Here is a 27,771-nt window from a genome sequence, read left to right as displayed (position 1 = left end):
AGAGAGAGAGAGAGAGAAAGAGAAAGAGAAATATAAATGCAAAATTCTCAGCATCCTTTTATTTTCTACTATAGATTTGTTAGTGCCAAATAATTAAAATACCCTCGATAAAAAGAAATTCTTAGCACACCTTAGTTAAAACATTCACTTGAAAATCAGGCGTGGTGGTGCTCATTTGTAAGCCCTACACTCAGGAGGGAGGCTGAGGCAGGAGAATTACTGTGAGTTAGTTTGAGGCCATCCTGAAGTACATTGTGAGACCTTGTCTCCCCCACCCCCCTGAAAAAAGAATACTCATGTGACTCAAGAATATGGCTGAGAGCTGGGCTTGGTGGCGCACACCTCTAATCCCAGCATTCGGGAGGCTGAGGCAGGAGGATTGCTGTGAGTGTGAGACCAGCCTGGGCTACATAGTGAGTTCCAGGTCAGTCTCAACTACATAGTGAGACCCTGTCTCAAAAAACAAACAAAACAAAACAAAAAAGAATATGATTGAGGAGGGCCAGGGATTTAGCTCAGTGGTGCTGCCACCTGCCTTGCAAGTGCAAAGTCCCGAGTTCAATCCCTGGTACCAAAAAAAAAAAAAAAAAAAAAAAAAAAAAGACTACCAACCTGTCAGTACACATCCAGGTCATCTGGGTTCTCTTGGAGATTAAAGCAGCTCTTAGGGCAGGGCTCTAAAGGAAAAAAAGTCTTCTTTTCTTTAATTGAACCTGTAGTCTTCAGAAACTGCTGTGAGCACACGGAACAAAATCTCCTGATAAGATCCTAGGAAGTTGATGTCCAGACGCTTCTTTGCCAGTAACAGGATCTGGTTTTGGTGTTATTTTGTTTTGCCATGTGTGGGCTCACACTCAGCCCAGGCCCCATACCCAGCCTTGCCCTGTAAGATGACCTGGCCTATTTACTTTACAAAGTGTGTTTTTCTAGTTTGTTGTGTGTTGTTGGTCACTTGATACTATAGGGAGCACTCAGTGCTTCATGTGCACTGCTTGACTCTGTAGACTTGGGCGTTCTCTGACTCTCCTCTCTAAATAAACATAGTGCAAAAAATGAACTAAAACAAGCACAGTGCAGTTGTCCGCCTTAGACTGGGCTCTGCTGTGTAATTACTGAGGCTGCCTCGCCTCTCGCCAGGAACTTGGTGGTGATAAAGCTGCACTTAGCCTTGCCTGCGTGATTCGCCTCAGAGTGGAGGTTGCTGCTTCATCAACACCTGGATCAGGAAGCAAGTTCAGCTCTGGCGAGAAGCACGTTTGCCTGGACCCCGTGCCGCCCTGGTGTCCTTGGGTTGGATTGTGATGGCCTCGCGTGCGAAGCTCCTCTCACTCACAGCCTCACATAGGTCTGGCGGCTGTGACTCGGCACGTGTATGTGCCCTGGCTTGGACCCAACCTCAAGACGAAGCCAAACGGCCCCAGACCGTCACGTCAGCCAGTGAGGTTCCTCCGTGTCGCCTGAGTCTTCGGTGACAAAACTCAGCAATTCTAGTAGACGTGTGGCTCTGTGGAAAGGAAATGTACAAGCTTCTCAGTTTTAGTCCAGAGTTACAGTACTTAAAAATTGCAACTACTCTCACTCGTGTGTAAGGCGTGTGGATGGGGTGGTGATGGAGAGCATGGACTTGGCCTTCACAGACCTGATTTCCTGTCCTGTGTGGCGACAGCAATGACCATCCCTGTCTGACGGCCCTTATAAGGGTGAAATAAAACACAAGTGCAAGTAGTCACACAAAGACCTGATAGCTGATGGGATAGTCTGTAAATGATTCTGGGAACTGTTAGTTTGGGAAGGAGCAACACATGTTTTTCCTACTTACTGAAATCAGTTTCACGTAAACTCAGGAATCAACAATGAATAAAGTATCAAGGTGCATGGATTGTCTTAGGGTTAAAAATAGTATTATCGGGGGTGCTAATTTGATTATTAAGAAAGAGTGGGGCTGGGGATTTAGTTCAGTGGTTCTTCTGCCTGCCTTGCAAGCACAAGGACCCGAGTTTGATCCCTGGAACCCCCTTAAATGAGGGAAGATCAAGCACTTTTTCACCTTTCCTGTACAATTTTATTTCTGGATAAAGAGTTAAGGAGAACCTAGGCATAGTGGCATATACCTGTGATCCTAGCACTCTTTGGAGGCTGAGGCAGGAGGATGGCCAGGTCAAGGCCAGCCTGGGCAATGTAAGGAGACTCTGTCTCTAAAGGAAAAAGTGTACAAAAAGTTAGAGAAAATTCTCATTGAGTTGCCTCGAATTCTCTTGCCTTAGCCTTGCAATAGTGTATTCTACCAAGCCTGGCTAGAAAATACTCTTTTTATAAAATTTTATAGCTGGTGCATAAAAGATATATGCTATACATTATTAACAAAAATGAACATAAATGGGAAGAAATGTAATTTAATAATTACATGATTGGCTGGCCATGAAGTACAGTTTGGGGGTGATTTATTTATTTAACAGAACTGGGGCTCTGGCTCAGGGTCTTGTACTCATGAGGCAAGCACTGCATTAGACTCTGAGCTACATCCACAGCCTTAAAACATTTTTTAAGAAATGTACCTGAAAAAATTTTCTTTTTTTTTTTTTGGTACGAGGGATTGAACTCGGGTCCTTGCGCTTAGAAAGCAGGCAGCGGAACCACTGAGCTAAATCCAAGGCCCAAATACTTTTTAAAACCTAAATTTTCCTCAGAAAGTTGCTAAAGGCTTAGAGCTCATGGATTTGACTTTACTCTATTCTATTTACTTTTCTTTTTGCATTTTATAATCTAGAATCGAATAGTTTAGATTTTTGAAATGCACCAATTTGCAGAATTTTAATACTTTTTTTATTTTTTTAAGGCTGAATCATGTCAGGGAGATTTAAGTACATTGGCCAGTGTGGTTACATCATTAGCAAACCTCGGGAAGACGAAAGAGCTTTCTCCGAGTAGTAACGGTGCATCTGTGATGGAGGGTGTGCACAATGGGGACACGTCTTTGGGTGAATTTCATCAAGAAATGCAGACCAGCGGTGACGTTTCAAGGTGAGGTCTACTTGGCTCAGTATCCTTTAGTATTTGTATTGAAACACTTTTGTGTCAAATGCTATTTATAGAAGTTTCAGGAAACATTTTTATTAGACTTCTTTAAAAATAAGGCATAGTAAGCTTTTAAGTGAAAAAGCGTCTACTATAAAATACTCTATCCAACAGTTTACAATTTTAATAGCAAGAACAGTAAGTGAACAGTATAAAATCATAAATGTTGTCTTCAAATTTAGGAATCGTTTCCCTCTTGCATGATAATTTGGGTGTGACATTTCAGATATTTTAGTTGCCAAATTTTATCTTATGTATATAAAGTAAAGCATTTTCTTACTAGACAGTTATGTTGATAAACTCCATACTACTTTCTAGTAATGAAAATAAGCATAAAAGAGCTAGTTGAATTAACTGTGGTTTGAAGTTACTCCTGAAAAAAATACTACTGGAGTGCTGTTTTCCTTTTTGTCAGTATTTTATAAGATAATAACCACTTGCCAGTCCAATTATTTAAATACAGGATGACCAAAAGTTGCAATTTTTCTTAAATTTTTATAAGGTAATATAGCAGGAAATATGAAAGCAATTTTATCAAATTTACTCAGTGCAAGAGTGGCCTAGTTGAAATGACACCTGCCTGAGTTAGGCTCTAGGTAAACTGTTTGGTGGTTAAGTAAATTTCTTCCAACTTTTCTCATTCTCAGTTTTATTTAAAATATTGACTGCTGCCCTGAGAGTGTAGCTCAGTGATAGAGCATTTACACAGCAGGCAGGATGCCTGGGTTGGATCTGTAGCACCACAAGAAAAATAAAGTATTAACTAAGTTGCATTTAAGGGCTACAGTAAGTACTTTGTTGAATATAAGACTTTTATGGAATTCTAGAAGACAGATACCTTTGAAAAATATGCGGCAGTGTTTAGAATAGTTAATTTGTTAACACTAATCATCACCCTAATCTCAAATTCTTGGTAGTTTACATTTAACTGTGTGAATGGGGGTTTAAAAACACTATATGAACATTTAAGTAAAACAAAGACTCAACTTTGTGCTGTGTTCAACACAGCCATCAACATAAGTTCTTGCTCTTACCTTTTCCAAATAACTGTATGTATGTAAAATAAATATGTCCTGTATGTAAACAAAAGCATGAGGATACATACATATGTCTGTGTAAAATAAAGCAGGAGGAATTTTCTTTCTTTTTTTTGTTTTGTTTTTGGAGACCAGGTCTTGGTATGTAGCCCGTGCTGGCCTTGAACTCATGGCAGTCCTCCTGCCTCACCCATCGCAGTGCTGGAACTACAGATATGTGCAATCATGCCTGGAAAGATTTTTTTAAAGTGCTTGAATTGTTTGCTAATATGAAGTTTAATTTGTAGATTTTGGAGAGACTCATAGAAGTCATTGAAATAGCGCTCACTAATACCACAGAGTTCTGTTTTCTAGAGGGGTGTGTGTGGGTAGGCTTTTTGTTTGTTTGTGGTGCTGGAGATTGAACCCAGGGCCTTGCACGTGCCGGTTAAGCATTCTACCACTGAGGTATACTCCCGGCCCTATTTTCTAAATAATTTTTTAGCTTTAAATCACAATGTCAGGGTTTTATATAGCATTTCCATTGCACTTCTTGAGATTGGCTGCACTCAGCTTCTGGTGTCTCCTTGTAGGGCGTTTGACACCCTTGCTAAAGCGCTGAACCCGGGAGAGAGCAGCGCCTGTCAGAGCTCAGGGGAGAGCCCGGAAGGAGGCAGACACCTGACAGCGGCAGAGTCCAGCCTGAGTTACATCGAGAAGGAGGGGCCGCTTCTCAGCGAATCACATGTAGCTTTCAGGGTATTTCTATAAGTTTTTCAAACTTTTATGTAACACTGTTTGATTTTAATCTGCTTTTCAAAAGTCAGAGTCCATATTTTGTGTTACTCAAGTCAGAAGTCCCTGGTAGATGAGAACTGGGACTGACTGTCACGCATCTGGCTGTAGAAGACAGAGGCTGCCTGAAGCATCTGGTTTGCCAGTTAATTGTCACAGCAGTGCATGGCCCAAGTCTGAAGGAGTGTGCTTTAGAACCGTTGCAAGGCCTTTCCCTTGAAGGCCTGGCTTTCCTGTTGTGTCGAGTGCACTGCTTTTGTTCAATGCCTAGCTGCTGCTTTACTGTAAATCAGTGTCCAAGGCACAGATGCCCTACTTTTACCACAGAACATTCCATTCGTTATGTATCATCCTAATTAGCTTTCAGCATTGTCGTAATAGAGTAAAATTAGTACATTTCAACATTTAGTTTTTAGCTTTTTTTTTTACTTCTTTACCATTTTGAAGGAGGTACTTTTTAAATTTTTTCCCTTAATCACACTCTATGATGGAAATATTATTTTAAAAAGATACTTTTTTTTTGGCTTTTTGAGGCAGTCTTGCTCTGTAGTTCATACTGGCCTTGAACTCACTGTGTAGCCCAGGCTGGCTTCAAACTCATGGTGATCCTTGCGCCTCAGCCTCCCAAATGCTGGGATCACTGGTGTGTGTGCACCACCACATCCAGCTTAAAAAGATCACTGTATAGTAATTGAACTAAGACCCTCCTTTTTGACCCCTTCCACTTTCCTCACACCGTGTCTTTGCTCTGCCAGTTATGGTACCGTTACCAAGAGGTGTGCCAAGTGATTGGATGTAAGTATGTGCTTTCACTTGGCAAAACATAGCTGTCCTGGAACATCTAAAGGCCAGTCTTTATAAATTTACTATAGCCTGTAAGTTCCCAAAGATTTCTTGGGAAGAAAATGCACAGTTGTCATGTGTGTGACGTATGTACCCATATACATAGACACATATGTATGTATATCTATTGCCAACAGCAGTAGTGAACATAGAACAAATGTGACATTGGCCAGGCGTGTGGTGACACATACCTGTGATCCCAGCATTCTGGGAGGCTGAGGCAGAGGATCCTCTGCTGGGCAACTCAGCCACTTAGTGAGACCCTGTCTCAAAATAGAAAATGAATGAAGGGCTGGGGAGGTAGCTAGGTGCAAAAGCCTGGGCTCAGTCCTCAGTGCTGGTAGGTAGGTAGGTGGAGCGATCATTGACCAGACTACATATGATAGTATTTATATTTGTGAAAATCAACTTGATAGAACAGGCATTAACAAAAATCATCATGGCTTAAATAATAATTGCTGTAGTTTGATGTAGTCAGTTCATTTCATCAGTGAAATCAAATTTGATGTGAAACTTTACTAAAGATAACTTACATATTTTATCTGGGATTGGGAATATATAATTCAGTGGTAGAGCGGTTGTCTAGCATGTGCAAAGCCTTGGTGTTAGATCCCCAACTCTGCAAAAAAAAAAAAAAGAAGAAGAAGAAGAAATTATCTGCTTTGTACAGGAAAAGTTTTTCAGTGCTATGAGAAAGGTAATGAGAATAATCAGTGCCATCTCTGAAAATTACAGTAGGGTCTATAGACAGGGATGTAGCGGGGCAAAAGAATTTTCTTCCCATTGTTCTTTCTTCTCCAAAGGAAGAGTATTCTTTGGTTAGTTTTATTTTCTGCCTTGGCTTTAAATGTGAGGAAAGGTAAAACGAGACAAGTGTGTGAAGGACCAAGGAAAAGGCCAGAGGCCATTTTAGAAAAAAGGGGCTCTTTTTTATCTTTGATGTTGTTCCTCAAAATTTTGATTCCTCAAAATAAGTGTTCCGAACCAATGAATTAGGCAAATTGGAACTTCTGTTTTTCTTTCTAGCATTGACTTTTCTCCATTCCTTCTGTCACTTCGTGTACTCTAGGTATCCTGAGAGCACTGTGAAGTGTTTTCTCGGAACAGGACCATGTGTTTGGTCTTGCTTACAGCCCTGGAGTCAGGCGGTCGATTTCTCCGTGAGTTCCCCGCTTAGTTCCGAGTTTCATGCGCTCTGTCCTTGTGGTTCTCTGGTCATCAGTCCCAGGCCTGACCCTTGCAGCCCATAGCTCAGGCCATTTGCCCTTCATGGCCACGCTGAAGGGTGCTGCTGTTCTCTGGCATCTTTATGTGTGGTGCAGTTCTCAGCGTGTTTTCACGTATGGTCCTTCACTTGAGTCTTCATGCATTCTCTTGGGGAGGTTAAAATTTTTATTCTCATTTGGTAGGGAAAGAGATTTTCAATGTCTGTTCAAAACAACTCTGTGTAATAAGGAGAAATAATCTAACAATGAAGCTGGAATTGTGAAGACTCTAGAGCAATATTAATATTTAATGCTCTTATTAAAAGAGTTTTACTGTTTCTCAGTTTTTTACAGTTCCTTATAAGTATAATCAAAGTAGGTAGTATTTCCATCTTAGAAGTATGTGAGACAGAAGTGAGGTGCTTTCCAAAACTGTTCTCTTTGTGTTTATTCTCAGTATTAGAATCCCAGGCCTCTGACATATCCATATTTGCAACTTGAGAGTCCTCTTCATTCTTTCACTCTCTCCACAACTCATTCCCCTCCTTCCTTTTTTTTTTAAGACATTGGTCTCACTATGCCACTTTGAACTGACCTTGAGCTCACTGTGTAGCCCAGGCTGGCCTCGCTTACCTCAGTCCTCCTGCGTCTGCCTTGGAGTGCTGGGATTACCGGCGTGCACTACCATGCCTGGCCTCCCATCCCATCCTACAGTCCTGCCATTCATAGCTGAACTTTAGTCATTCTATTACTTGAATTTCTCCATTTCAGTTTATTTCCATTGCCATGTTTTAAGCCTCTTAAAATTCATAACTTGCACTGTTAAAATAAAATAATATTTTTGCTTCCAGTCCATTTTCTCCGTCTTTTCCTGTGCACCAGTACCAGCATGCTACTTGTTATAAACATCACCCTAAATATGTCATTTGGCCGTTGTGCTTGTCCAGCATGTGCAGGCCCTTGAATTTGATCCCCAGCACTGCTAAAAATTTTTTTAGATAAATAATAAAAGCCTTCCTATCGCCCATGTGTGACCTAGTCCAGTCTGTAGAATGACTTTTAGGGCCCCCTATGTTCTGATCCAGCTGCCCATTGTTTTCCACACATTGTATTCCCTTTCTTAGCTATTTCTGTTTTTTGAGACAGGGTCTGATTACATAGTTCAGGTTGGCCTCAACCTTGTGGTCTTCCTGCCTCAGTCTCCTGAATGGTAGGATTACCACACTTGGCCTCTTAGCCACTTCCAGAGCTGGTTGCATTTTCATTCTTTTCCTCTGTTGAGACAGCACCCACCTATTTCTCTGTAAATGGTTGTTCAGCAAATGATTTTTTTTAAAAAAAAAAAACAGCCAAATAATGAAAAATTAGAAGTGCTAGAACCCAGACATGCTAATTCAAGTCAAATGATTTTCCAAAAGCTGTAGTGTACAGACTGTTAGCAAAGTTCTGTACAGAATCTGCCAGAAGGATAATCACAAGGGCAAGTAATAGAAAAGGCAGGCTTAGATCTTATCAGTACTCTTTTAAAAGCTCAATTTATTAAATGTTTTTATAAGTTGAAAAATGTGCACCATTCAGTTCTATAGGCATTCTTAGCTTTAACATAATCTTTGGAGTAGAAACTCACCTTCTGTGTATGTATAAAAAAAGAAAAATATGTCTTTGCAGTTAAAAGACTTGTTAAATGTACTATTTTTTCAGCCAGATTAACTTTCTGATTTATAATACTAGAGGTTTGTAAAGTATATGAAATAAAAATTATGAAACATTTCCATTTCCTCCTCCAAAATAATATAACATGATAGAACAGTTTCCTTTAGTGATTTCACTTTTATAATTAAAATAATGAAAGATTTTCATTGAACACTACTGTTGTGTAAAGTAAGGCAGTATATTCAAGTTTTACATACAGTATTGCAAATATTTTGTTGTTTATAGCCAACTTTAGAGGATATTTTTTTTTTATTATGAGACAGGGTCTTGCTACTTAGTTCAGATTGTTCTTGAAGTCACTACATGACCCAGGCTGGCTTCAAACTTGCAGTGATCTTCGGCTTTCACAGGCGTGTACCACCACACCCAGCAGTAGACGGCATTTTTTATTGTTGTTTTCATTTTATTTATTTCTCGCCCATAAAACTAGTATTTTTGGTTGTTCTAAATTTTTAGATTTTTTTTTTTCCTCCTGTTCACCTGGGGTGATTCTGAGAAGATATGATAATTGTAAGGTTTTTTTGTTTGTTTTTTGAGACAGGGTCTCACTATGTAATTGAGACTGACTTGGAACTCACTGTGTAGCCCAGGCTGGTCTCAAACTCACAGTGATTCTCTTGCCTCAGCCTCCCCAGTGCTGGGATTATAGGCGTGCTCCACCACGCCCAGCTGTAAATTTTTTAATATACATACTCAGAAGCAGTTGTATCCTAAGATTAGGTTTAAGATGTTTAATGATTGCTTGATTGCCTTAAGAGCTGTATTGTCTTTATTTTACTGCTCCAGTAAACATTTCTCAGACATTTAAAAAAATCTCACGGAAGTACAGCTCAGTGGTAAGCACATGCTTTGCACACGCAAGGTCCTGGTGCGTTCCCCATACCACACACAAAAGTTTTTCTTCTTATGACATGGCATTTTAACCCCCAATTGCCCTGTTGTTTTGCTATGTGGCACTGTTAAGTAATAGGTAAAACATTTGTGGCTAACATTGAACAAAGGCAGTTGTGATTTTTTTATGTTTTACGTAACATTTCTAGAGAACTTATCATTTTGATGAAACCTGTGCTCTGTTTGGTGTTGTAGACACCTTTCAGAATCTGGTGGAAGCTATGTACACATTCCCAAGGTACCCGCCCACCTGCCCCCCAGGTTACGGTGTGCAGTGCGCTTCGTGCTCACATGTCTGCGTACCGTGTGGACCTGCAAACACCCCTGAGGTCCCCACGGTGTCTGGGCAGATTATTCTTTCCGGGTCGATGCCGGTGTTCACCTTCACTCTGCTCAAAGCAGAGCTAAGTGGGCACCTCCTGTGCGCTCTGCATGTTCACACGTTTCTGGAGTAGAGTTGTAGAAGTGGTATTACAGTGTAGGGTTCCTTATCTGAAGTACTTGGGACTGGAGGTGTTTCTGGGTTTAGTTTTTTCAGATTTTAGAATATTCACAGAGACTTTACTGGTTGAACATCTCAAATCTGAAATGCTCCGAGACCTGAAACATCTTCATAGTCGGTGCCGAAAATGTTTGAGATTTCAGTTCTCTGAACGGGGACACTCGCCCCATAGCATGGCGCAGGATGTCTCAATGTCCAGCGCCGGCCGTGACTCAGATGCCCCAGCTTAGTACTCGCGGTAGAGGTGCTATTCCCGTAGCCTCACTTCACAGGATAGGTAGATCCCATGGATCATCTCCAGAATTCCCTAACAGGAAACATGTTCCTCACACATTTCATTTACGGCAACAAAAACTGTTTAAAAGACTTTCACAAATGGATTCGGAAATCTTTTGACATAGGCCATTTATTTGCAATGGCAATCAGACGCAGAAAATCCCCATGGTACGGTCAGCAGCACGACCCTGTGGGTGGCTGTGTGCAGGCATACTTTGTGTTTAGCTGTAGGATATTTTTTAAGTTACTTTTTTTTTCAGGCCCAGTTTTTTTAAATAGGGACATTTTGCACAGACCATATTCTAAAAAATTGCAGAAGTGGCTGGGCAAAACCCAGATTGTGCCTAGTTCGAGTCCCAGCTTGTGGCCTTTGTCTGGAATGGTGCCCTTGCCAGTTGGCATCAGTGACCCTGCTTCATTGCGTGCTCTCGGCCCTGCAAGCATTCGGATTCATCGGATTCATTAGCTGAGTGGAGTTTCAGCTACACAGTTGCTCTATACTCTGAATCTTGTGCACCATTGTTCGGAAGGGAAGACAGGTAGATGAGACCAGGATCGGGAGTGACTTTTAAAAATAAACCAGAATATCATGGTTGATGTGTATTGAAATTCTATTTCTCTGAATATTGTTGTTAGAAACTGATCTACTCATTTATTGTAAGCCCAGTTAGCTGTAACATCCAGGGCCTTGGATTATTTCAAGATCAGCCTCTTTTTGTGAATGTGCTAGACTCATTTGATGTATTGTGTTTACATAAGTCACAAGATGATTTACCGAACTCCCTGTTCACACTAGCTCACCATGCCTTCTCCTACGCCCGAGTACCTGAATGTGCACTACATTGGGGAGTCTGCTTCCAGACTGCTGTTCTTATCAATGCACTGGGCACTTTCCATCCCTTCTTTCCAGGCGCTAGGGTGAGTGTTTCTAAGTCCTTGAATGTAAATATGACTTTGTAGCAAATGTACATTAAGCAAGAATTTTTCATTAAAGGAGAAGAAAACTATAACATTGTAACATTAAGTTGTATTATTAATATGACAAATCAGGGCATCTGAGTACTATTTTCCACATATTATTTTGGAGTTGGGCCTATCTGTAGTTTGGATGGAATCGAAGTGGAGCGAGTAGCTTGTGACTAGCATTGGTCATGGCTGTCTTGGTGCAGGCGAAGAGAGGCTGGAGGCACGTCCTCCACCACTGCCCTTTCAGCTCCCATCCCAGGCATGTCACTACAGTTCTGAAATTTGTTTACAGCAGTTATGTTTAAAAATAGAAGTAACTGTTTTCCATTCATGTGGTTACCTCTGTCAAAAAAAGATGGAAAATGTAAAACCTTCACTGGGCATGAAGGTGGCACAGGCCTGCAGTCCCAACACTCGGAAGGCTGAGGCAGGACGATTGCCGTGAGTTCAAGGCCAACCTGAGCTACATAGTGAGACTCAGTCTCAACCACGCTCTCAACACAAACATACACACACAAAAAAAATGTAAACCCCTCGTAGTACCACTGTAATGATTTAGATTCAGTCTTACCACTAAAGAGCAATCTGTATTCAGTTCTGGAGTAATCAGATGAAATGGAAAATGCTGTACTATAAGGAATCCAAGTTTTATCAAATTTGTCCAATATATTTAGATTGCTTTAAAGTAACTACTATAGTGGTGGCAGACCTGTGCATGGCTCTTATTTTTCTTTTAAGACAAAAGATGTTAATGCATGAGTTGTTTGTCTCAAACTAAAACCTCAGTATTCAGGTTTAATTGCGATGTTGGCACTTGCAATAAATAAGTGGGTTGTGTTGCAGCCTGGTAGTCTCTCTCTTAAAACGAGCTAGTATATGAGAAAGTGAGACAGTGGGAAAAGTTATGCCTATAATTTTATTCTATTCCCAAGCCCCTACTCGTGACTCTGATTTTATAGGTAATTCACTTTCATAACCTATACGCCACTTTTCCAACTTATCAAATGAAAAATCACTGTCCATCCCTATCCTCAGAGAATATTTTGAATATAAATAACATCTGAATCTTGAAGCTAGAAGACATTTAATATTATGATGTGGCTATCAGTCAGTGTTATCCCACATTAAATCCCATACTTAATAAATAGTTACGCAGACAAGTCTGATTTAGAGTGGTTAACCTTTCAAACACTCAAAATAACAGTCCTTTTTCTCAAAAATAACATTCAACTTCCAAAATTTCTCCAGTTTTTTTTGGCGGGTCGGAGGTTTGTTTTTGTTTTTGAGACAGGGTCTTGCTCGCTATGTGGTTCAGGCTGGTCTTGAATTTACTGTGTAGTCCAAACTGGCCTCAAACTCACAGGATCCTCCTGCCTCAGCCGTCTTAAGTGCTGGAATTATAGGTGTGCACCACCATGCCTGGCTTTTTTTTTTTTTTTAGAAAAATTAAAATAAAATGTGAAATTGTACATGTTAGCATTTTATTACTTTAAAAGCATTAAGTATAGTTTACTGTTTGCCTAGTATATGTGGGTCAAAAAAAAAGCTGGTGATATTTTTTATAATAGAATATCAATTATTATAGTAAAACAACAAGAAAGGAATTTGGGGTATATTTTAAACTCTTTGAGTTCAAAGAGTCATAATATGATTTTAATACTTCTGTTGAGTATGCTTATCCTGAGTAAATACTCCAGATGTCAAGGAGACCAAAAATAATGCCTGAGGTTTCTTGTTGCAGCACAGCTGCTTTTCCCTGGGATCTCTGCTAGAAGTCAGTTTGGTGCAGCAGCTGTGGGCATCTTTGTGATTAGAGTAACTGTTGAGCTAGATACTAAAGGCTTAGCCACCTCTTGAACTCTTGTTTCTAATCCCTGAATAGATAATTTATAGGATGTGGGTTCCATTCCAGCAGTGGTAACAGCGACAAAAATACAAATCCTAACAGGAAAATCTGCAAGCACACAGGCCCTTTCCACCCAGCATTTTACTTTCCACATTGTGTAGGGATTCATAGAAGAACCAGACAGGTTCAAATTTTGTCTTTATTGTCTTTGTTCATCTGCTCATTGTGTCTTTGGATCAGTTACTTAAACGAGGCTGAGGCTAAGTTCCCACATCTCTCAATTACAAACCCTTGCTTCCGAAAGTGGATTTAACCTTGTCCCTGCTGCAGAGTAAATAAGTGATGGTCATTTTCTTTCGTGCTACTTCATCCCATCCTAGTCTTCTTTTAAAAAAGACATTTTTCTCTCCTAATGTAATGAAGTTTTAAAGAAGCATTGAAACATAGCTACTTTTACATAGTCAAGGGTTTGGGTTTTGGTTTTTTTTTTTTTTTTTTTGAGTAAAAAGGTAGACTGATGTCATTTTGTGCTAATAGTATCTTAGCATTTCCCCTGGAAACAAAATCCTGCCGTCTGGGAGTTCACTGCTTGGGTACCCTCTGATGTCCTTGCTCTGGTGACACTTAGGCGTCACTCACCGCCACTCCGGCTTTTCTCTGATCTTTCCTTTCTTGTGTTCACTGATTAATGAGCTTGATTAACTGTTTCCTCTTTAAAGTATCAGAAACAGAAGTTAAGATGAAAACTGGTTTGCTTTTATGTTTTTCTTGTATTTAAAATAAAACTGAAATGTAGAACTGCAAAGTAAAAACCTTACTTTGCAGAGGTGACTGACCTCATGTTAGCAGTTTGTGGTAGTCTGTTAGGTTTTTACCATGCTGTATTTATTAAACCATTAAAATGCACATCTATGCATCCTTTTCTTGTCTTGCTTTTTATATTTTTATACAGGTATTATGGCCTTCTTTCTATATCGGCAGATGTAAATTAATTTATTCTAGTTTTTTTTGTTGTCGTGTGTGTGTTTTTTTTGTTTTGTTTTGTTTTTTTTTTTGGTGTTTATTTGTGTTTTTGGAGACAGGTCTCAGTAAGTTGTCCAGGCCGGTCTTGGACTTGTGATCCTCCTGCCTCAGTGTATAAGAGTGCTGGAGTTATAAACATGTGGAATCATGCTCTGCCCTATCGTACTTGTCTTAATGGCTACCTGCTATTCCATCTTACGGGTTGATTAGAATTTATTGACTGAGGCTTTAGCAGTAGACATTTGGGTTGTTACCAATTTTGTTCTTACTCCCAATGCTACAATGCACATTTTTGGCTACTTATGTCATTTCTATAAAATCGGTTTCTTCTTTTTTTTAAAATATGGAGCGCCTCACAAATTTGTGTGTCATCCTCATGCAGGGGCCATGCTAATCTTCTCTGTAAATTGATTCCTTTCAAGTGGAATCACCCAGCCGCCTGGTTCCGTTTCTGCCTTTGCGAGGAACCTCCTGATCGTCCTCTGGAAACGTGTGGGGTGTGGGGCCGGTTTATGTGGCCTAAGGACGCAGCTTACTTCCTCACACCTCCTTAACTGTGGATTTTATCCAGCTTTTCTGATGAACAAAAATAGTATCTTGGTATTTTTATTTCCTTTTATTTTACTTACCTGAGTTTGAATTTTTAACCATTTTCTATATAGAGATTTAAAAATACTGGTTTCATTTGTACTCAGACTTTACTTCCAAGTTTAATACTTGGTTTCTGTGTCGAGTAACACTTCTCAAATGAAAAAGAGTTCAGCTTGAAGATAAACTCTCACCTTGTGAGAAGAGTTACTTTCGTCACCTTTTAAATTGGGAATGTTATGTTAGCCTTTGAATGAAGTACATCCTATTCTTTAATAAAATGTAGTATTATAAAGGTTAGGATTCGGGCTGGGGATTTAGCTCAGTGGTTGCGCTGCCTTCTCGCAAGTGCAAGGTCCTGAATTTGATCCCCAGTACCAAAAGGAAAAAAAAAAAGGATTCTTACCGAATAATTTCTTTTAAACACACTGATTTCCAGAATTTTGAAGGTATATTAAGCAGGAAAAAAATGCTGATTGTGGTGGCAGCACATCTACAATTCCAGCCCTCTGGGAGGCTGATGCAGGGAAATTACAAATTGGAGTATCACCTGTGCAGTTGAGTGACTTAGCTAAATTCTGAGATCCTATCTCAAAAATATAAAAAAAACTTAGAGAAAGGATTGGGATGTGGTTCATTGTGGAGGCCCTGGGTTCATTCCCCAGTGCTGGGGGAAAAAACATTCATCGGGTCTGGCTTCAGACTGGTTTTTACAAGACCCATGCCCACCGCTATTTGTCCTCAGAGCTGTCTTCCACCTGCCTGTGTCCCTGAGGTCAGAAGGCGTTTGCTGAGCTCCTTCTCTGTGCTCTGCATACTCTGCTGGTCCCTCAGGTGTGGAGATGTGTCAGAGAGGCTTTGCTTCCAGTGAGGATTTCGTCTGTGTGGGAGGCAGGTCCAAGACAATGAATCAGGATGGTGTGTGGTAGATACAAAATGCAAATGTCTAGGCAGCACCAAAAGGGCAGCGGAAAGAGAAATGCAAGAGAAGCTGAGCTTGTTTTAGGAGATAGGTGGGTTTATTACCCAGGAAAACCAGACAGGGAAAGGGTATTAAGGTAGTGGGGAAGGGTTCAATAATCTGCTCAGAACGTTTATCGCACACCTAGAACGCGCACATTCTCACGTCAGCACGTTTGCCATATTCTTTCTTCTTGAGTGCTACCTGCCGGGATCTTTTGTTTCTTTTGAAATTCCCTTCTTTCTTTACTCAAATGCCCTAGATGTCACTGCCTCAGTGGCCTCTCCTCACGCTGCAGATGGCCATCTAACCACCCATGTGACCCTCCCCGTTTCCTTACCGATCTCCTCTTTATAGCAGTGTAGAACTGGGATTACCTGGGATTTATGTATGATCGCATGTATACATTTGTTAAGGTTTCCTTCTTTTTCTTTTTCTTTCTTTTTTTTTTTTGGTACCGGGGATTGAACTCGGGTCCTTGTGCTTGCAAGGCAGGCCACCGAACCGCTGAGCTAAATCCCTGGCCCACCTCCTTCTTTTTTTTGAAGCACACATAGTCCTTCTTGCTAACTGCTGTTTCTCCAGTGATTTGGAGAATGCCTATCATGTGGCTTGCATGTTCCTGTGATTTTTTTTCAATAAATATTTTTTATTTAAATTGATTATGAGTAATTGTATATACTTACAGGGTGTATACAGTGTGCAGTGATCAGTTAAGGCTAACTGACCCATCTGTGCCCTTAGATACATATCATTTCTTTGTCTTGGGATCATTCAGAACCCTTTCCTCTAGCTACTGTGAAGTAGTGATTGTCCACTCTGCTGTCCTGCTCTGCTGTAGCACATGAGAGGATCCTCCTATCCAGCTGCACCTGGCACCCATTTAGCATCCTGTCTTCATCCTCTACTGCCCTACAACATTCTGAAGCTCTGGCGACTGCTCTTCTGTCTCTACTTCTGTAGGGTTCACTTTTGCAGCCGGGCATGGTTGCATACGCCTGGAATCTCAGCACTCAGGAGGCTGAGGCAGGAGGATTGCTATGATTTCGAGGCCAGCCTGGGCTCCATAGTGAGTTCAAGGCCCGCCTGAACTACGTAGTGAGAGTTTGTCTCAAAAAAGCAAACAAAAGCTCCGCTTTTTGGCTTCCACGTATGAGTGAAGATATGTACCTATCTCTTTGTAATGTTAAGCGAGATACAGGATATATAGTGTCTGTGTTTTATACAGTTATGCAGCCTGAGAGTTGAGAAGCTTATCTTTCTGTTCTTTTATGCTTCTGAATATTTATTATTCAGAAATTCAGGAAAGAGCGTTTGACCTTTCTTATCTCTTGTTAATTATAGTAAAATTGTCTGAAATATAGCATGAGCCATTTGTCCCACTATTGCGGTGAAGTGGTGGATTAAAGCCTCAACTTTTTTAGTTTAAAATATTACTTGCAGTTGTTCTTATAAGCTAGCTGGTTAATACTGTGCTAACTGGTATCTCAGTTTCTAAGCACTCTTCATCAGTCGTGTCAGAATTGGAGTCCATGCCTACTTGGTCTTCTAGAGTACCTCAGTTCAGTAATACTTTACTTTTAAGCGCATAGATCAGTTATAAAGTTTATTGCATTACTCCTCCTTTATGCTTTTGTGTCTGTTTTCATAGGCAGGAAAACAGCATATCACTGGTGAAAGCGTACTGGAATGAACTCTTCACTCTCGGCCTTGCCCAGTGCTGGCAGGTGATGAATGTAGCGACCATATTAGCAACCTTTGTCAACTGTCTCCACAGCAGCCTTCAGCAAGGTAAAAAGTACCTTCTTACTCCGTTTCCAGGATACAGGAGGTGGCATCAACTTTATAAAATGTTCTAATCAGTTATGTGTCCCGATGATTGTGTTATTTTTATACCAGTGGTCTTTTTTACTTTGGATAATTTTTACATTTTGAGAAATCTGTTAATCACCCAAAAATACTTTTAAGTGAGTGAGGGACAGAATTGAAACTAGTCTATTTGAATTTGGCAGGCTTAGTTTCCTCCTGCTAAAACAGAACACCGGGGGCCGGGTTACTGATACAGAGGTTCCTTTTGGGTCGTGGTTCTGGAAGTAGGAGGGCCTGGTGCCATGACATGTCAGCCTGTGACTAGGGCCTGGTGCGGACCTGTGCCACAGGAGAACCAAGAAAGCCAGGCTTGCTGTGAAACAGCTCTTCTCCCGAGCAGGTGAACCCAGAGTCACCGGCACACGTGAGTCCCTGCTGAAGGCCTCCCCTACCGTTGCCACCACGTTGGCAGCGGGGTTCTCTGTGAACTGTGGCGGGGACGAGCCCTGTGCTGTCCATGTCTTGGACTTGCTGACGAGGCGCTTTGGTACAGGTACCTGAGAATCCAATGCTAGCTTAGATAGAGGTGATTGGATATTTTAAAGGTATACTACTTCCTTTATTGTAGCCCTTTGAATCCCAAGATAGGCTGCGTATTCTCTTGGCTAAACAGAACTGGAGTTGTGGAACAGTCTTCATGCTGCTTCCTTTTCTGGACACCACGGTGATTACAGCTCTCAGTCATTTAAGGATATAGGTGGTCACTGATTCAGAAAAGCTTACCTTTTTCTGCCTTTTGAGCTCAGGAATGATCTTTATATCATGGACTACTTTTTAGTTCCTTAGCTTATTCTGTTCTTTGGGGTATTTTTGTTTTTTGCAGTACTGAAGGTGGAACCCAGAGGCACTTTACCATTCAACTACATCTCCGACTTTTTTTTTTTTTTCCCCAGTTTCTTATTCGGAGACAGAATCTTGCGGAGTGGCCGAGGCTGGCCTTGAATTTACAATCCCGCCTCAGCTCTCTGAGTAGCTGGCTTACAAACATGGGCCCCCAAGCCTGGCTGCTTTCATTATTTTTAAGTCATCTGCTGTTTCTTATATTTAAGGTAGAGAAATCATCTTAAATTTTCCCATTAGAAGATGTAGCAGAGGGCAGCACCACACTTGGCTCTTATTTATGTACTTAGAGTCCTGATTCATTTCTCATCTACTTCCGGGCTGTTCTGGAGCCTGGTTTCAGGAAAACTGTGGCTGACTGATTGTTAATAGATGTCTTTTTTGGGGGGGAGGGTACCGGGGATTGAACTCGGGTCCTTGCGCTTGCAAGGCACGTCACTGAACCACTGAGCTAAATCCGCAGCCCAATAGAGGTCTTTTTATGTATCTCACTACAATAAACTAGGATTTGTCTTGCAAAACTATTTTTCTCAACTTTGATCTTGACAGTGTTTTGTTTTTGCTAAATACTAAGAGGTATTGCTAGCTTTTAAAAGTGGAGATTTATTTCCAGCCACTGTAAGTTTCAATAAAACCCTGTTACCAGAACTTGAGTCATTTGCACCTCAGTGGGCCAGTTTTTCACACGGTTGCCTTGCATCTTCTCAAAGGCATGTCTTGGAAGGAAACACTGCCTTTAGGGTTTGCTCTACTAATTTTTTGTTGAATGAACAATGTCTAAATATTATTAGTTTCATCTATACTTGAAGAGATTCTAAATTTTAAACATTTATAGATGGCTTTATTCCAAGTTGGAAATTAGTCAAAAGGAAATATATTAGATGCACATAGTCACACATTTCAGATGAAACCTAAGAGCATTTGTTTGTTTTTAATCCAAGATAAGATGTCCCCCGAGCGAAGGAAGCTGCTGATGGAGCACATCTTCCGGCTGCAGGAGTTCTGCAACAGCATGGTCCGGCTCTGCATCGATGGGCACGAGTACGCCTACCTGAAGGCCATCGTGCTCTTCAGCCCGGGTGAGTGCACTTCTCTTCTCTGATGGTGGCAAAGTTTCACGTTCATTAAAGGTAGGAAAGAAGCAGACAGGTGGGGACAGTGGGCTCTGCAGAGCAAATTTGGGACAAGTAAAAAGAGGGGAAAAAATGAAAGCAAGAATTTACCCTGTGTGTGGGGAGGGCCATCCTGTGTAAGGCCATAGTGCCAGTCCTAATACACATCCACTGCTTCCTCTTTTTTTTTTTTTTTATTTGGTACCGGGGATTGAACTTGGGACCTTGCACTTGCGAGGCAGGCAGCGGAACCACTGAGCTAAATCCTTGTCCCTCTACTTCTTAATTAAACTAGTGTTAAGTACGTGGAGATGCTAGAACCCACCTATCTTCCTTGTAGGAATGTTAAACTCACGCATTTGAGCTCGGTGTGGTAGTGCACACTTACAATCCTAGCGTTCAGGAGGCTAGGCTGAGGCAGGAAGATCACAAGGAGTTCAAGGCCGGCCTGACCTACATAACAAGAAACAAAGCAACAGCAGCAAAGGGGTGCATCTCCCTTGGAAAAAAGTTCAGTTGTTCTTCAGAATGTTGAACACGGGGAGTTACTTTGTGCCCAGCAGTTCCATTCCTGTCAGCCCGAGAGAAATGAAAATGTATTTACACAAAAGAATTCATGTGTAGGGCAGCATAGTTCATGATCCTTAAAATGTGGAAACAATCAGTGAAGTGCAGCAGCGCAGGCGGCCCAGAGACAAAAGAGAAGAGCAGAAGGGAGTGGTGGGCAGGGAGTGAGCTCCTGGGGAGACGGAAATGTCCTAGAGCCAGTTCAGTAGCGGTGGTTGTGCAACTCTGTAAATAGGCTAAGAACCATCAAATTACGTGCTTTGGATTAAGGATGTTAGATGTCTGTGTATGAAAAGCAATGAAAAGTCAGTGAGATAACATTACAGACTTGTGTTTCCATTGTCACCCCGGTATTCGGATTCTCGGGTCTGTGAGGCGTTACCAAGGGCCAGAAAGAAAGAATTACAGCTGCACTAGGGGTTAAATTCTCCAGCACCTTATCAGAGCCTGTAACACGTAGGAAGCCAGGTGTCATTTCCCTGCATATTTGGTGTTCACATGTGGTAAGTGACAAGTTCTCCAACAGCAGGTTCCGAATTGATGCTTCTCCTAGGTGTTCTGTGCTTTCTCATTTAGATTTGTGTTCAGATTTCTGTTCCTGAAGAAACTGCCTCCTGTCAGAGGTACCGCTGAGACATTAAAGCTCTCCTGTGCTGTTTCCTCTGATGTTCCCATGCGTTAATAATGGGCATCTCTGCTCTGTTTCTCTTAAGCTTTTTATGCTGTATCCCCTGCCTTTTAAATTTTGTTTTGTTTTGTGAGACAGGGTCTCATTATGTAGTTGAGACTGACCTGGATGGTCTTGAACCTGCAGTGATCTCCTGCCTCAGCCTCTCGAGTGCTGGGATTACAGGCGTGCGCCACCACACCCAGCCTGCCTTTTAAATTTTATTTTGAAACAGGATCTCACCATGTAGCCCAGGCTGGCCTTGCAGCTGCCTTGCCGCCCTGCCTCAACCTCCCAAGTAGCTGGGGTTGTAGGTGGTATCCAGGTAGTTTTGTGCCTTCATTGTCCTTAGATGAAAATTGAAACTGCATTAGGCATAATTATTTTAAACTTCTCTTAATAATTCTGTTTTTCTGGAGTGTTACAGTGCCATTGAAATACTTATATAGATTATTTCCTTTTTTGTGTGTTGTAATTTTTTAAAAAGAGGTTATGATGTTCATGTTCAGTAGTTAGTTTCATAAGTATGTTTTTGTTTGTGTTTTTTGGTACTGGGGATAGAACTCAGGACCTTGTGCTTGTGAGACAGGCATGGTACCACTGAGCTAATTCCCCAGCTCCTGAGTATGTTTTTACTTAACTGTAATAGGGTACTTTTCCTTAGTGTGGTATAGAGGTATAGATTGTAATTTGCAAATATTTTTTCCATTAAAACCACCTCCGTGGCTGGGCACAGTGGTGCACACCCATAATCCCAGCACTTGGGAGGATGAGGTAGGAGGATCTTTTATAAGAGTTCAAAGCCAATCTGAACTACATAGCAAGAGTCTGTCTCCACAAAAAAAAAAAAAAGAAAAAAATCAAAACAAAAGATATTTCTATGAGGTTAGGCATGGAGCACACACCTGTAATCACAGCATCCTTTGAATTTAAGGCCAGCATTTGAGCAATTTAGCAAGACCCTGGCTCAGAAAAGGGCTGGGAATATAGCTCAACATGAGGGTCCTGTGTTCAATCCCCAGGACCATAAAACAAGAAGGAAGCAAGAAGGGAGAAAGCGAAGGAAGGAAGAAAAGAGGTGGGAGGAAGGGAAGGCGGGAACTTGTGCTCACCTGTCATCTCAGCACGGCGGGTCTGAGGCAGGGCGACCGTGGCTTCAAGCCCAGCTGACACAGCTCAGTGACTTCGTGAGACTCTGCCTCAAAATGAAACATGAAAAGGGCTGGGAGTGCAGCTTGATGCAGAGGGCTTGGGTTCAGTCCCCACTACTGCCAAAAAAAAAAAATACATATATATATGAAATTACCAACATTCCACCCCTTTTGGAATGGAGAGAATACTAGTTTGGTAATACCCAGTGGCCTTATTTTTTTTATTAGATTTAAAATGTGTATGAGATAAAATAATTTCAAGTTCACGAAGTGCGGTGCTTTGTTTATAGTAGGTGGCTCAATAAATATTTGTGGAATAATAGAGCTACATATTTTATTTCCTTATTTTGAGGTAGTGTCTTGCCTCCTAGGTTAGGCTCAGACTCAGCCTTCCAAAATGCTGGCATGGGTTGGGCATTTGGCTCAGTGGTTCTGGCGCCTGCCTTGCAAGCGCAAGGACCCAAGTTCGATCTCCGATACCACCCCCAAAAAATGCTGGGATTACAAGTATTGCCTCCATACCCCTCCCTCTGAGAGCTCCTTTTGGGTGTGTGTGTGTGTGTGTGTGTGTGTGTGTGTGTGTGTTGGTTTTGTTTGTTTTTGCAGATAGAGTCTTATTTTGTAGCCCAGGCCAGCCTCAAACTCTGTGGGGATCCTCCTGCCTCAGTGCTGGCATTAAAGTTGTGCATATCATACCCTGCCAGGAGCTGCTGTTTTAACTGGACTGTTTATTCCTATTTCCACGTCTACATTCAGTGTCTTATTAAATGAGCATTCAGAAGCAGGGTAACAATATATTGTTTAATATTTCAGATCATCCAGGCCTAGAAAATATGGAACAGATTGAAAAATGTCAGGAAAAGGCTTATGTGGAATTTCAAGATTACATAACCAGAACATATCCGGATGACACCTACAGGTATCTAGAAATTAAATTTTTTTTCTTTTAAATTTTAGATATGTTTATTGTATTACTGACATAACTATATTCTAAACATTTAGAAATTAAATTTTTTTCATTTAAATTCATTCAGAAATTTTTGTGAACCGAGCATGGTGGCACATGTCTATAATCCCAACACTGGGGAGGCTGAGGCAGGAGGATCTGTGGGAGTTCGAGACCAGCCTGGGCTACATAGTGAGTTCCAGGTCTTTCTCAACTTCATAGTGAGACCCTGTCTCAAACCTCCCCCACCCAAAAAAATTGTGAATCTAATCTTTCACCATTTTTCCATTCTCAGGAGTTAAATGTTTCAGTGATAGCGCTGTTGAAAACAGCGGTGTGGCTGAGGCTGTGACTCCGACAGAGTGCTTGCCTAGCATGTGTGAGGCCCTGGTTGGCTGCCCAGCACCACCATATCCATCTGTCTATCTTGACCAGAGTGCAGGGCCTGGAGATTTGGCTCTGCTGGACCGGGGTTAGCAGGCACAAGGCCGAGGAGTTGGATGAAGGGCTCTGGACCCTGTGACCTCAAGTGTCAGGGAGAGGGAAAGATAAATGGAGCACAAGGCGTTGAGAGAGATAGCATGGTCATGGTTGTTTTTCAGTTTCTTAAAATTTTAAAAGTTGCTTGTATTGAGGAATTGGCCCAAGGGAAAAATGTTGCTTCTGTTGTTGTGTGAATGAATGCGGTATTTCCAGTTCTCCTCCTTTTGGACCATGCAGCTCTTCATTGCAGGTGCTTTGGCTGATCTGAAATTGTCTCAAGTTTCTTGTTCCTGCTTATTTAAAATCTTTATCTTTGGATAGCAGTTTTCAATTTAGAGTGATCTTTCGCATAAGCCTTGGTTCCGCCTTTAAGAGCCTCACTGCCTGGCCTAGAAACTGGCAGGAATCACTCCGTCCATCCTCAGATTGCACGGTGGGAGAGACAGGGAGGAGTGGTTTGCACAGTCACATAACAGGTGGTGGCTGAAGCAAGTTTTGAAGCCAGTGGTCTTGATTCCGTGTTGTTCTTTCTTGTATTAGTAACGTGCCTGTTGTGCCATTTCTGGTACATCGTCTGTACACAACACCAAGGTACTTGCCATACGTGAGTGTTCCAATGACAAAACACTGCTCTTCTTAGGTTGTGGAAGGAGTCAGGAAGCCAGACTTCAGTGTGTAAGCTGACCCGTGGTTCCTAACTTGGGCCTGTGGAATCAGCACAGCTTTGCAGCTGAGAGCAAGGCCTTCCTGTCATACGGCCTCAGGCTTGAGAATCCGAAGCTTTGGTCATAGCTTTGGAAAATTAGATCTGTATTTTAAATTAGGCCCCAAGTAATAGGCAGAAGAAATTACTAGCGTTTTCCTACTAAATCTTGTTTTGCTTTACAGTCTTGTTTCTCCCCCTCCTCCTGTCCCCTTTTCTTTTAGGCTCTCCAGGCTGCTGCTCAGATTGCCGGCTCTGAGATTAATGAACGCCACCATCACAGAAGAGCTGTTTTTCAAAGGCCTCATTGGGAACGTCCGAATTGACAGCGTTATCCCGCACATTTTAAAAATGGAGCCTGCAGACTATAACTCCCAAATAATTGGTCACAGCGTCTGAAAGCTGTGATCGCAGTGTATAAACTTACTGTTCCTTCCTGGGACACAAAAAGATACCAAATGGAACTCATTGCTTCCAGGGTTTCTGGATCATTTTGACTTTAACCAAAATCCAAGATATTTTTACTTTAGCATCCTCACGAAGAATTTTTGAAGTGACTGGACAGTCAGCAGGAATTAGATTTCCCTTTCTGTTTCTGTTTTATATTTTAAAACAAATAAATTAGTCTTTATCCCCCTGAATTGTGTTCTATTCATATTTAACTTTATTGTGAACTAATATACTTACTGGTCAGTTAGCTCTAAGGAGAAATTCCTTGTATTTTAATCTTCCATCATGTAATCTGTTTTAATTGCCATGTCAAAGATTATTTTATGCTCAGTGGTATAATAATGTTAGAACTATAGGAAATTATAATCAAATATATATTTTTTGTCTTTGTAAATTCATGATGTCCTTTAGCATATGCCACTCATTGCTGGCAATGAGATGTAGGCCATTCATGACTTTTAATGTTGTGTTTTATTAGTTACAAGCACTTTTTATTTAGGTGGCAGAAAATTGGGGTTTTGTGGATAAGATGGGAAATTAATTTCAGGGTTTTTTTTTGTTTATTGTGTTTTAAATATAGTAGAGACTAAGCTCAAAATATTTCACCATTTCACATGGGTATTAAAATTGTTGCTCTTGCCTATTCCACAAGAAGCACCAGAAATCCTTTCTTCCTGTACTTGTGTTACAGCCTTCCTGACTCTGCCCTGTGGTTTTGGTGACTTCTTTCAGATTGTTAGAAAAGCTGATCCGATTTGCTAAGTAACGGACTTGTAATAGCCAGCCCAAGTTTTCAAAATCTATGGGTTAAACAATTATTTTAAAGCAGTTGATGATTTTTAAAGGAGTATGTATTGATTCATTGCACAGCAGTACCATTGAGGGGTGTCAGCGTGAGGCCATGTTATCCCACAACAAAAGCAGTTTTTTTTTGTTGTTTAGAGACAGGATTGGTTTGTAGTTCTGGCTGTCCTTGAATTCACTGTGTAGCCCAGGCTGGCCTCAAACTTGTGGCAGTCTTCCTGCCTCAGCCTCTTCAGTGCTGGGATTACAGATATGTGCCACCATGCCCAAAAATGCATTTTAGACTTTGATGTCCCCCACGTCGATGTTACAAGCAAACCTGTTACTGTTAGATATTTCTTTGCTCTGATTCACACTGAGTTCTTTTGGTATGACTGTTGATTTTTAAAATACAAATATGGAGAGTTTATTGTACTCAGTACATTTTTATAAAGCTTTTGCAATAGAAGAGAAGCTGAAATTTTTGGGAGAGTGTGGATTTTACTAATGACTACAGTCATTTTTTAAAAAGTATCAACATTTTTTAGAAGTATCGACTTAATCTTTAACAACTTATTAAGTAAAATTTCTTTCCGAGTTTAAATCATGATTTTTGTCAAGAGATGTATTTATAATTCTCAGCTGGAGAAAACTACACTTAGTGTAAAACACTCAAATGAAAAGGTCAGGGTTGTACCTTTATAAACCCCTGGTTGTAAACCAAGGATTCAGAAAAATCCCTTAAATGTACTAATGGCTAATTAAGATGTTTCTTTCAGGTATTTTTTCCTGATTAAATTTGTAGTTATATTTGGAAGTGTTTAAAAATCCATATTAAATGTGGCTTGTATTACAAATGTCTGCATTCTACCAATACCCTTCATTTCAGCGTCCTGTTGTTCAATGCTGAGCTCACCCCATGCCCTAGGCTGGGCTCAGCTCGGTGGTCGGGCCTGCGTCTGGTACATGTGACTCCCTGGGTTGCATCTCCAACACCAAGGTAAAGAGTTCATGTCAACACTATAAGAGCAAAACCCTAAAAACTGAATGCGCGTTGACAGAGAATGGATGAGTGGTCACCCAGAATAGTGCTGTGGTCACCTAGCATGATGCTGTCCAGAACGAAACAGGAATGAGCTGTCAGCGCAGGTGAGTCCACAGAATACAGTGCCCAAAAGCAGCAGATGAAGTGTGCAGAAGAGTATAACTTAACAGACTTACTGAAAACACTGTGCAAGTGTTAAGGGGTACGTGTGAAATGAATCTTTAAAAAGCAAGAAGTAGTACTAGATTTAGACGCTGGTTACTTGTAGAGCAGTAGGAGGGTGAAAATGGGAGGGATATATGAGGGGTTAAAGAGTATGGAGAGTGTTCTAGTTATCTACTGCTGCACTCCAGAACACGTTTCAAACAACATCTGTTTTGCCAGTGAGTCTACTGCTTGGATGTTGTGGTAGAGACCTAGTATCTCTGGCTTCAGCCAGAACAGGGGCTGCTTGGAGGGTGGCGCCGGCATCTTGGGAATCACCCCCCATGTGGAAAGCCCACCTGACTGCTGCTGGCACCTGGGTGGGGCTGAAGCCCCTCTGTTTTGCTTCTGTGTGGCCTAGTGGCTGAGTTTCCAGAACAATGGTTGATGGAGCCAGGAGAAGCCGTATTGCCTCTCTTACTGGCATTAGAAATCACCCGGGGTCTCCACTGTGTTTTGTTCAAAGAAATCCTGCAGGTCTGTACAGTTCCAAAGGGAAGAGAGAAACGGCATGCTAGCGTACTTCTGTAATCCTGGCACTCGAGAGGCTGAGGCAGGAGGATCACTGCAAGTTTGACGCCAGCATGAAGTAGCCAGTAAGACCGTGTCAAAATAGAAGTAAAAATTACCTCTGTTCACAGATGACATAATCTCATATTAGAACCCCCCAAAATGGTTAAAATTAATACATGTAGCAAAGTTGCAGGATTCAAAAGCAAAAATCAGTTGCATTCTGCACACTGACAGTGACAAGTCAAAAAAGAAATAAAAGTCACATTTAAAATAGCATTACAAAGAATTAAAATTAGGAATAAGATTAATCAAGGAGGTGAAAGACTTGTACACTGAAAATCCCAAAACTTGCTGGAAGAAATTAAGACACAAATGGGAAGCCATCTGTATTCAAGAGTTGGAATGCTTAATACCGATGGCTATACTACCAAAGAGAGTACAGGTTCTGTGAAATCCCTATCAAAATTGCAATGGTACTTTTTTTTTTTTTTGGTACCAGGGATCGAACTCAGGTCCTTGTGTTTTTTGCAAATTTTTAAAGTCCAAAAATTCATAGGCAATTTTCAAGGACCCTAAGTGCCAAAGACAATCTTAAAGATCTGGAGGCTTCTCACATCCTGGCTCAAAATATAAAGCTCCAGTAACCAGAATGGTGTGCTCCTGGCATAAGGTAACATGGAACAGAGTAGCCCAGAAATAAACCCGGAAGCACCTGGCCAGATAATCAGCAACAAGGTT

The 27,771-nt window shown here is 41.2% G+C and overlaps 1 protein-coding gene and 1 pseudogene across 8 annotated transcripts in view; one reads left to right on the top strand and one right to left on the bottom strand.

The window, feature by feature from the left end:
- Nr2c1 (nuclear receptor subfamily 2 group C member 1) overlaps positions 1–26,122 on the top strand; it is a 53,303-nt gene extending 27,181 nt beyond the window's left edge. For 5 of the 8 annotated variants that reach the window (XM_010629186.3, XM_010629184.3, XM_010629185.3 and 2 more), the window contains 7 exons: positions 2,837–3,021; positions 4,685–4,850; positions 11,113–11,234; positions 17,352–17,491; positions 19,351–19,488; positions 22,720–22,825; positions 24,263–26,122. In XM_010629186.3, the coding sequence (XP_010627488.1) occupies positions 2,837–3,021; positions 4,685–4,850; positions 11,113–11,234; positions 17,352–17,491; positions 19,351–19,488; positions 22,720–22,825; positions 24,263–24,437 (1,032 nt within the window). In that variant the 3' untranslated portion in view covers positions 24,438–26,122. The remainder of the gene's footprint in view (positions 1–2,836; positions 3,022–4,684; positions 4,851–11,112; positions 11,235–17,351; positions 17,492–19,350; positions 19,489–22,719; positions 22,826–24,262) is intronic. The other 3 variants (XM_010629187.2, XM_033763840.1, XM_010629188.3) reach the window with 3 other exon arrangements.
- On the bottom strand, positions 14,489–14,578 carry LOC117286180 (annotated as a pseudogene).
- Positions 26,123–27,771: the final 1,649 nt, after the last annotated feature.

Source organism: Fukomys damarensis, unplaced genomic scaffold, assembly GCF_012274545.1.
Source record: "Fukomys damarensis isolate Sample0158 unplaced genomic scaffold, DMR_v1.0_HiC HiC_scaffold_15, whole genome shotgun sequence".
In the NCBI taxonomy this organism is placed as follows: Eukaryota; Metazoa; Chordata; class Mammalia; order Rodentia; family Bathyergidae; genus Fukomys; species Fukomys damarensis.
This window is presented reverse-complemented; position numbering and strand designations above follow the sequence as displayed.